The sequence below is a fragment of the Dendrobium catenatum genome, unplaced genomic scaffold (assembly GCF_001605985.2).
Source record: "Dendrobium catenatum unplaced genomic scaffold, ASM160598v2 fragScaff_scaffold_743, whole genome shotgun sequence".
Classification (NCBI taxonomy): domain Eukaryota; kingdom Viridiplantae; phylum Streptophyta; class Magnoliopsida; order Asparagales; family Orchidaceae; genus Dendrobium; species Dendrobium catenatum.
The window spans coordinates 2,979,707-2,989,556 of NW_021319205.1; the positions used below are offsets into that span (position 1 = coordinate 2,979,707).

The 9,850-nt window shown below is 35.7% G+C and overlaps 1 protein-coding gene across 4 annotated transcripts; it reads right to left on the reverse strand.

The window, feature by feature from the left end:
- Positions 1-1,162: 1,162 nt before the first annotated feature.
- On the reverse strand, positions 1,163-4,538 carry LOC110110864 (adenine DNA glycosylase). 4 transcript variants are annotated; one of them, XM_028696451.1, is made up of 8 exons: positions 4,035-4,538; positions 3,893-3,952; positions 3,689-3,805; positions 3,516-3,613; positions 3,145-3,334; positions 2,787-3,027; positions 2,583-2,689; positions 1,163-1,421 (listed from the first exon to the last, which is right to left on the reverse strand). In XM_028696451.1, the coding sequence occupies exons 1-8, from the start codon at positions 4,506-4,508 to the stop codon at positions 1,344-1,346; spliced, it is 1,365 nt and encodes a 454-aa protein (XP_028552284.1). In that variant the 5' UTR covers positions 4,509-4,538; the 3' UTR covers positions 1,163-1,343. The 4 variants fall into 4 exon arrangements, with proteins under 4 accessions (XP_028552284.1, XP_028552283.1, XP_028552282.1 ...); XM_028696450.1 differs by having other exon boundaries at positions 2,787-3,334; positions 3,689-3,813; positions 3,893-3,914; positions 4,038-4,538; XM_028696449.1 differs by having other exon boundaries at positions 2,787-3,334.
- Between the last annotated feature and the right edge of the window lie 5,312 nt (positions 4,539-9,850).

Here is a 9,850-nt window from a genome sequence, read left to right on the forward strand (position 1 = left end):
AGCTTTAAATAATATTGTTAATGAACGTAAATGAGTAGAACAAATAGCTACTAAAGCTTATTTGTTTAAGTATCAAGTATTTAAAAAATGTTCAAATTTGTTTAATTACTTAATCAAATGATAGTGAACTATTTTTAATTGAACTGAACCACAAATAACTTGTCAAACACGCCATATTTAAAAGCACTTTGTTAAAGAGTTGAAGGAAAAAAAATTATATGTTTATGTAGATGTACTTTAGTTATATCAATAGTTTTTTTAATTAAGCAGAACCAAACAAGTTAAAAATCCTCTTCATACAATTTTAACTCAGCTTTGCATCAATCCGATTTAATCACTAGACCAAATATTACAATAATCAGATTTTTAATGTAGCCAATCTCATGTTCTATTTGAAGAATTAAACAAATGTATAAACAAGATTACGGCTTCATTTGAGACAACTTTCTTACTACTTTCTAATACAAAGATTTCTAGTTCAAGAAAATTTTGTACTAAAAATTTATTTTAAAAAACAATAAAAAAGTTATCACAAATGAAACCCAAGGCAAATGGGCGAGCAATGAGTTAAGCTTCCATTTAAATGGAAGAACAATTTGCTTTTAAGAAGTAATCATGAGAAACTATTTTGTGCGGACACCGGACCGTTCGAAGGCGAATCAAAACACGCCATATCACCCAGTACACAAAGGTACATAACCACGATATACAACAAATTGGCGACGTGACACGTTCTGATTCGCCTTCGGACGATGTCCGTATCCGCACATAATAATTTCACGTAATTCATACACATTAACCTTAAGGAAAGCTCATACAATTAAGTTTAATATTTAACTAATTATTCAACTAATGTTTAGCTAATTTTTATAATATCATATATTTAATGAGTTAAATACAACCAAGATTTTTGTTGGTCATATTTAGCTTAAGAATATCATGATTATATGAAGGGCTCTTAATTGGTTGGATGAGTTAACAAAAAAAAAGTCAAATATAAACTCAGCTCATTAATTAAACAAACAAAAATCAAATATAAACTCAACTCATCTTAGTCTGTTGGTTTGGAGTTTTGACTAAGAACCAAGATATCTTGAGTTCAAGTCTTACGAATATGTTGTGTGTGTGAGTTTGACGTAATTGGCCAAAAAAAAAAATCAAATAGCAAAATTTTGATGCATTCGCATAACGAGTTGAGTCAAATAACATTTGAGCTTGCTCAAATTTGTTTCATTTACACCTCAAGAGAAAGTAGTAATTTATAAATAAAAATGTAAACTGGCTTTTCAGAACAAAAGGGGGCAGTTTATTCATGTCAACAAGCTTCATTCAGGTTAATTGGTTTACCTTCTCTTTCTTGGCACTTTCCTTGGCTTCTGAAACACTCTTTGCTCCTTAAAATCTTGTGTCATGTTGTACACCTTTGTACAGAAGCACCCACAACAAACTAAAAGTATTAGGAAAAAAGAACATAAATGTAAGGATAATAGAAAGTAAGAACATACCCACAACAAACTAAAAGTATTAGGAAAAAAGAACATAAATGTGAGGATATTAGAAAGTAAGAACATGAATGATTAGAATCTAAATGATTAAGATTTCCTTAATTTTAATTGCTCATTAATTGATGAATAAATTGATGCAATACGAGGATTTACATGCAAAGTTAACTATTTTTCCTTCCATGTGATTTTAAATAAAATGAATGAATCCTTTTGTGAAGGAGACTGGGCTTTTATGAAATGTTTTGAGTTTATGAACGGTTCATTTATTTTTATTAAAATTTGATTGTATTGTGGCGAAAAAAGAAAATGCCATTAAAATTTCAAAACATTGATAAACAACGATTAAATGCAAAAATGTGCCCACAAGAGTGCAATAAAAATGTTAAGGAAATGAAGCGAAAACATTTATTCCAAATTTAAGGGTGATAGAACTTCTGAAATATATATAGAACAAGAAAAGATTTTTAAGAATAAAAATTTCATATATTAGGCTAACAAATCACTTCCTGGTTCCACCAGTATATGCACAAGCCATGTTAAAAGGCGTAGTTTGTTAGACCGGTCCAGCCGGTCCATACGGGATTGGCTCAACGTATCAAGAGGCGGAAGCGTTCGCCTCCTGTATGAGCCGCACAAGCCACAAGATCCACGGGAGCCAATTTGGAAGGATTTTTTAGGGACTTAGGAGGGAAATTTGAATGTAGGGACTGTTTAGAGATTTCCTTTTTGATTGTATACATTAAATAGTTTGTTTTCCTAGGGTTAGGACATCTTGAATTTGGCTGAAATTTGAGATCCCTTGGGTTTTCTTTGGGCTCTAGCGGTGTCTAGAGATTTGGGAGAGATCGATCCTCCTCTCGAATATAGGATCAATTGTATCTTAGTATTTTCCGTTTCCATTTCATCAAATAATACAAATTATCTACTGTTTTCCTACTTTTGTGTGGATTTTTGTGGAGAAATCTCGTTGTTTTCTGAAGATTGATAAGAAATACTTGAGATCTACAAGTGTTTCCTATCATATTTCTAGCAAAAAATACAGGAAAATATGATATCTATCTTATGTGGAAAGATTACCTTCCTTACTCCCGATGACAAACCCATTTTCCTAATAGAACTCCCATCAACGCACTTCCATGTTATCTCACTCCTATCCTCATCACTGTTCAGCTGAGTCAATCCTTCTGCAAATACAAAATGCAACAAAAATAGTTAAATGTTAGGAAAAAAAGAAAGAAAGATAAAAGATAACATAATTGCTATTAGAATGTGATCGTACACCTTTGAGAGTCAAAACTAACAATTCAACATACATCTGAAGCCTTATGTGAGAAAAGACATGAACATATTCACCAACATCCTGTCTCAACATAACCTTGCAATTTTCTCCAACATCAAGTTTAAAAGATTTCTTTAGATACTTGTCAATTTCTTTCCTCCTCATGCACTGATTCATACTTCCTTCATCCATTATAACTGAAGGAAACTCCCAAAGCCCAGCAAGCAAACCATTTTCTGGTCTCTTTACCAAAAGAAAAACATGTTTCAGACCGTTATCATTCAAAATCTGCTCATCAAACTCTGCTATTTCAACTACAGATACTGCAGCAAAATCATGTCTTTGCTTGTTCTTTGCTACCTTTGTGGGATAATCAGTGACCTTTAATTTCTGACTCTTTTTTGAAAGTAAAAACGCTTGGCAATGATCAGAAACTGGACATTTAGAACAAGCAGGATTGGTTGAACTGCACAAAGTTGCTCCAAGTTCCATTAAGGCCTGGTTGAAGTCACCAGGCCTTGAAGGATCAACTAATTGCCTTGTCAGTTTCCTAGCAAGAAAATAGATAAAAATGAAAGGCAATAGAACTCTTAAGATAAATAGGATTAGGTCTGGAATAATACGCAATTGCGCCACAGGGCATAATAAGCTATTTTTAAAAAATGGCATGTCAACAAAAAATTGCAATTTCACAATATGAATTATAAACAGTAGGATCGTAAGAGCTTTACCATATAAGCTTCACAGTTCCAGCTTCTTTTGGATTTGCAGATATGGCTCTGAGTCTTGTAATTACCCGCACCACATTACCATCCACAACAGGAACCACCTAAACTCACAAGAACATTTTCACATTGGATGAACAGAATAAAATAATGGCATAAAAGAATGCAAATTTAAGAACCTCATTGAAAGCAATGGAAGCAATTGCTCCTGCCGTGTAATCTCCAATTCCCTTCACGCAAAGAAGCTCTGAAGCAGATCTCGGAAACTTCCCTTCATCAACAATGGACTTTGCACCCTGTTCATCTCCGCCCAGATTCCAAAATCTCAACTTTTTTCCATTACCACAAACAATCTTTCATGAATGAAACAGCAGAAATTTTACCTCCAAGAGGAATCGAGCCCTCCTGTAATACCCCAAACCAGCCCACATCTCATTCACTTCCTTCACAAAATTACAGAACTAGTTGACGAAATACGCCAAGAGAAATATGAAAAAATCGATTTTTAGAGGGAGTTTTTGCAACCACCTCGAGAGAAGCCGAGGAGAGATCGCGGATGGTTGGCCATTTCTCCATCCAGCGATTGAAGTAGCCCATCACGGTGGGGACGCGAGTTTGTTGGAGCATGACTTCCGAGACCCATACAACGTACGCTCTCTGCTCCTCGTCCACTTTCACCGGCGTCAGAAGGGATCCAGCGCCGGCGGCCGGCGTTCTCCATGGCAAGTCCCGACTGTTCTCGTCGTACCAGCGGAGAAGGGAGGAGCGGATAGCTAGGGTTTCGGATTTGGAAAAATCTTCGATGTCGTCCGTGGCGTTGAGGATTGCGACGGCTGTTGATTTTCTCCTCTTTTGAGCGGCCATTGATCGCCGCGTCGGCTGCATTTTGTTTCCCGTTGAGCTTTGATTGGCTTTGATTGGTTCGGAGGATTTCAAAGTTGGGAGAGGGATTCTCCCCGCCAAGTGAAGCAAGTGGAAGAAGGAACTTAAAGTAATCATTTTTTTTTTGTAGTGTGCTAATTAGTTCAGTTTATTTTTTATTTTTCTATATTTTAAGTGAGTTGGATTACATCAAAGATCAGCCTTCAGTACATATCTTTTTACTTTAGTCATGGATGTTCTCACTAGACATTTGCAAGAGGATGTACCTGATGTATGCTTTTTACTTGTGATATTCTTCTTGTTGATAAGATTAGAGATGGAGTTGAAGGTAAACTCGAATTATGGAGGTCAACTTTAGAGTCTAAAGGTTTTCGCTTGAGTAGATCTAAAACTGAATATATAGAGTGTAATTTAAGTAGCAATAAATCTAGTGATGAGATTGTGACTTTGAGCGATCAAGTCATTAATAAGAGTACAAGTTTTAGATGTCTTGGATCTATTGTTCAGAGTGATGGTGAAATTGATGGGGATATTATCAGTAGAATTCAAATTAGATGGTTAAAGTGGAAGAATGCATCGGGCTTATTGTGTAATAAAAAAGTCCCCCTCAAACTTAAGGAAAAATTATATAAGATGGTGGTGAGACCTTCAATGCTTTATGGTGCCGAATGTTGGCCATTAAAAGAGAAGCATAATACTAAGTTAAGTGTTGCGGAGATGAGGATGCTTAGGTGGATGAGTAGCTTGACCGTTAGAGATAGGATACGAAATGAGCATATACGTGAAAAGGTTGGAGTTGCTCCAATGGAAGATAAGATTAGAGAGATACATATTACTCTTCAAATAATCCTATTGTTAACATTATGCCACCTCATAAACTGAAAATTACATTTATGCCTCATCAATGGCCTTTCATGATTTGAGGCAAAAATCATAGTTTTATGCGCTACAAGTTTACGTGGCGCCGTGCGCATTTGTGACAAAGGTTGGATAGGGTTTTATTTAATAATTCTTGGTTAAACACTTTTAATGTGACCAAGGTTGAGCACCTTAGTCGGACTCTTTCTGATCACTCTCCTTTGCTTATTAATATTAAGAATAATCCTAAAAATTTTCTTAAACAGTTCAGATTTCAGAATATGTGGCTTCATCATGAGTCTTTTTTAGAGGTGCTTAGGGTGAATTGGGAGGCTCCAGTTTTTCCTAATAACTCTATTTCTAGCATGAAAAGACTTTGGCTTAAGTTGAAAAGACTTAAGTTAGTTTTGAATTGGTGGAATCATAATGTTTTTAAAGATTTGTTCAACAACATTCTTCTTGCTGAAAATAAAATTAATTCCCTTGAGGATATTTGTCAGTCGGTCTCCTCTCGGGCTAATTTGTGTTTTCTTAATGAAGCTAAAATGGAGTTGGCTAAGCTTCAGGTTCAAGAGGAATCTTTTTGGAAACAAAAAGCTGCGACTAAGCATTTATCGGAAGGTGACAATAACACTAAATATTTCCATGCTTTTGTTAATAAGAAACGTTCTATTAACAATATCCATAAGATTTCTCGTGATGATGGTTCTACTATTGAGGATAGAGAGGAGATTGCTAGCTTAGCTGTTAATTTTTTTCAAAAGCATCTTAATAAGTCTTTTATTCCGGTTTCTACTGTTGAGCCTGCTATTATTCCTAATGTTATTAATCAAGGGATATTTCCCTTTCTTTGGTTCCTTCTGTTGAGGAGATCAAAGATACCTTATTTAATATGAATACTGAATCGGTTGCTGGGCCGGATGGTTATACTACCAAGTTCTTCCATATTACTTGGTCTATTATTTCTGATGACGTTGTTTCTGCGGCCACTGATTTTTTTAAAGGCTCTCATATTCCTAAGTTTTTCACTTCTACTTCTATTGTTTTAATTCCTAAGAACTGTGTTGTTAACTCGTGGAACGATTTTAGACTTATTAGTTTGTGTACGGTTTTTTATAAACTTATCTTGAAAATTTTGGTTAGGAGGTATTCTCCCTAAGATTATCTCTCCTAATCAAATGGGTTTTGTCAAAGGCCGTGCTATTGTTGATAATATCCTTTTAGCCTAGGAAATTTTTCATGATCTGGATGTTAAGGTTAGAGGTGGTAACATGATTATGAAACTGGACATTGCCAAGGCCTATGATAACATTGATTGGAATTTTAGCTATAAGATGTTGACTCTCTTTGGTTTTGATTTGACCTTCATTAATCTTATAAAAGCTTGTATTGAATCTCCATTTTTCTCTATTATTGTTAATGGTAATTCTCATGGTTATTTTCAATCTTCTCATGGTCTTAGGCAAGGAGACCCTATGTCTCCGGCTATTTTCATTATTGCTGCTGATTATCTCTCTCGGGGTTTGACTAATCTTTTTTTTAATTGCCGTTCTCTTTTATTTTAAAACGTTAGGTGGATTTCATATTTCCTAACTTTGATTTGCTGACGATTTCATTGTTTTTTCTAATGGTTCTAAGAACAGGATTACTAAAATTTTGAGAGTTTTTTGTCACTTTGAAGCTGTGAGTGGTTTGTCCTTTAATAAGCAGAAGTGTTGTTTCATTGTTTCTAAGAATGTTAAGCCGGATCGTATTTCGGATATTTTGCATACCACTGGTTTTTCTCAAGGTGTTCTTCCTCTCAAATATTTGGGTATTCCTCTTTTCAAGGGTAGAAAAAAAGCTTTCCTTTTTTATGGCTTAATTTCTATGATTCAGAATAAATTATTTTCATGGAATTTTAATTTTTTAACTTTTGGTGGTCGCCTCACTCTCATTAAAAGTGTGTTATGTTCTATTCCGGTTTATAGTTTTCAAACCCTTCTTCCTACTAAGGGTGTTTGTCTTAAGATTGAGAAGATTTTAAATAATTTTTTTTGGAGAGGTTCTGCTATCAATTCCAAGATTCATTAAAAGGATTGGGTTGGGTGTTGTGGTCCTAAGCATGAGGGAGGTTTGGGGTGTAAAGATTTGGGTGACATGGTCGGCTTTCTCTTTTAAGTTGTGGTTTAATTTTAGGTGTAACACTAGTTTGTGGTCCAATTTTATGAGGGCTAAATATTGCGATGAGAAGCATCCTTCTTTGTGTTCCTATGCAGGTAACTCTAGGGTTTGGCATAGGATTTGTTCTGTTAAATGGAAAATGGAGTCCTTGTTAGTCTGGGGTCTTGGTAAGGGGAACATTTTCTTTTGGCAAGATAGGTGGCGTAATGGTGTTTCTATTGATTCTTTACTTAATATTGTCTCTATCTCTAATTGGAAGGTTAATGAATTTTTCTCTTCTAACGAGTGGGATTTGGAGAAGTTGACTGTTATTCTTCCTAATAGTATCATTCAACTTATTCTTAAGATCCCTATTAATGGTAATGTGGAGGATGTTTTACTTTTCTAGGGCTCCAAAAATAGTTATTTCAGTATTATGAGTGCCTGGCATTCATTTAGGACTATTAAAGATAATTCTAATCTTTTAAAAATGTCTTGACACTACTCTATCCCTACTACTATTTCTGTTTTTTTATGGAGGCTTGTTCATAGATTCATCCCTACATATGATAATTTGAGGAAGCACGGTTTCACCATTATTTCTAAATGTCAATGTTGTTTTCATGTGGAGAATTTGCATCACATTTTTATTTCGGGTTCTATTGCGGCCAAGGTCTGGATTTTTTATGAAGATCTGTTAAACTTGAATTTATATAACGCTTCATTGCCTATATCTCAATTACTTGACCTTTGGTTTGTTAATTCTAAAGGCCATATTAGAAATGTGATTTCTGCTCTCATTTGTTGGTTTCTTTGGTTGGAGAGGAATGACTCTCGCTTTAATGGGGTTAGAATGGATCATCAGAGAATTATTCACATAATTAAATATAAAATTAGTGCTCTTTTTTATGCTAAGTTGATTTCTATTAATAATCTTACTAATTTTCATTTTATCCTCCCTTTCTTTGGTCCGAATGGGGATGTGGATACGATTAATGTTAGACAGTTTTCTATGAAATGGTGTAAGCCTTTTCCTAATTACTTCAAGTTGAATGTAGCTTGGGTTAAAATTCGTAGTAAGTATGGTTATGCTGGTATCATTAGAAATCATCTTGGGTTATACATTTCCGGTTTTGCTGGAACTGTTAATGTTGAGGATAGCTATGTTGCCTTTTTTTCTGGGATCTTGTATGGCCTCAAGCTTTGCAAGAAGTTGGGCATTCGAAACGTTATTTTAGAAGCTATTTCGTCCTTTGATAGTATGTTGAGTTTGGATGTTGATGATACTAGGTGTGGCCCTAGTATGTTTTACATCAGGAGAAATATTTTTCAAGAGTTGAAGTTTGTCTCTTATCACTATTATGTTATTATGGTGAAAGGTAATGCCTCTGCTCAGGCTATGGCCACTTTGGGTATTGTTTTCAAGGATTACAAGGAGCTGAGTTGGGATCATTTGTCGGGTTTTGTTCAAGGCCTTATCAATTTAGATCAAATTGGTTTTCCTTATGTTTGTCATTAATTCTGGTTGTGTGGTTGGGTGGTGTTTTCTTCGTTCCTGGTGCTTTGTCTTGGCTGTCACGTGTTCTGGGGCTGTGGGTTTTTGGGCCATGTTTGTTTCGGTTAGCTTCAGGTTGTTGTTTCCCGCTCTTTGGGTTGGGTGGTGCTGGTTTGGGTATTGGGTTGAGGGGTTTTGGGTGGTGCTGGTTCTGGTGCTTTGGTATCTGTTGGGTGAGGTGAGTTTGGGGTTTGGTCATTGTGGCCTTTGTTTTTTTGGTGCATTTTCTACGTAGAGATCTCTGTGGTTTTTTTTGTGGTTGTGGAGTGTGGTTTCTAGCTTTGTTGGCTGGGTTGGGTGCTTCTACTTGGGGTTCTTGTTTGTGTGGGAGGTGGTTTTTGTGCTGGGTGTACGGGTTTTTCTGGTGGTGGGGTATTGGTTGGTTCTTTGTATTGGTGACAGGTTGTTTGTTGTAACCTGGAGTTCCTTTACCTATTCTCGTCTTATTATGGCTAGCTTCTGGTATCGGTGGTTTCTCATTCCTATTCTTGGTCATTTCGGTTTCATTATTTGTAGTGTTTTTTTTTTGGGTGTCTTGTTGTTTGTGCAGGGTTTTTGTGTTGATAGAAGCTGGATATGATTTTTTGCTGGGAAGAAGATCGTGCTGGACTGGTCTATTTTGTTTCCCTCTTTTTGGGTGCTCGTCCTTAAGCAAGCTCGTCCTTAAGCACCGTAGTATGTTCCTAGGGTATTATGTTTTTTTGGTAGTAAGGACCTTGTGCTCGTAGGTTTTTTTACTTTTAATTTTGTAACTCTTCTGAGCAGTAGGGAGCGCGAGGTCCTTTTAAGGACTGTGTAATTTTTTTCGTTAATCAACACGTAGGCCTCTCCGTGGGTTTTAACTAAAAAAAAAAGTTTTATGCGCTACATGATGGAGATTGAGTTGGCTTACATTTAAATTGAG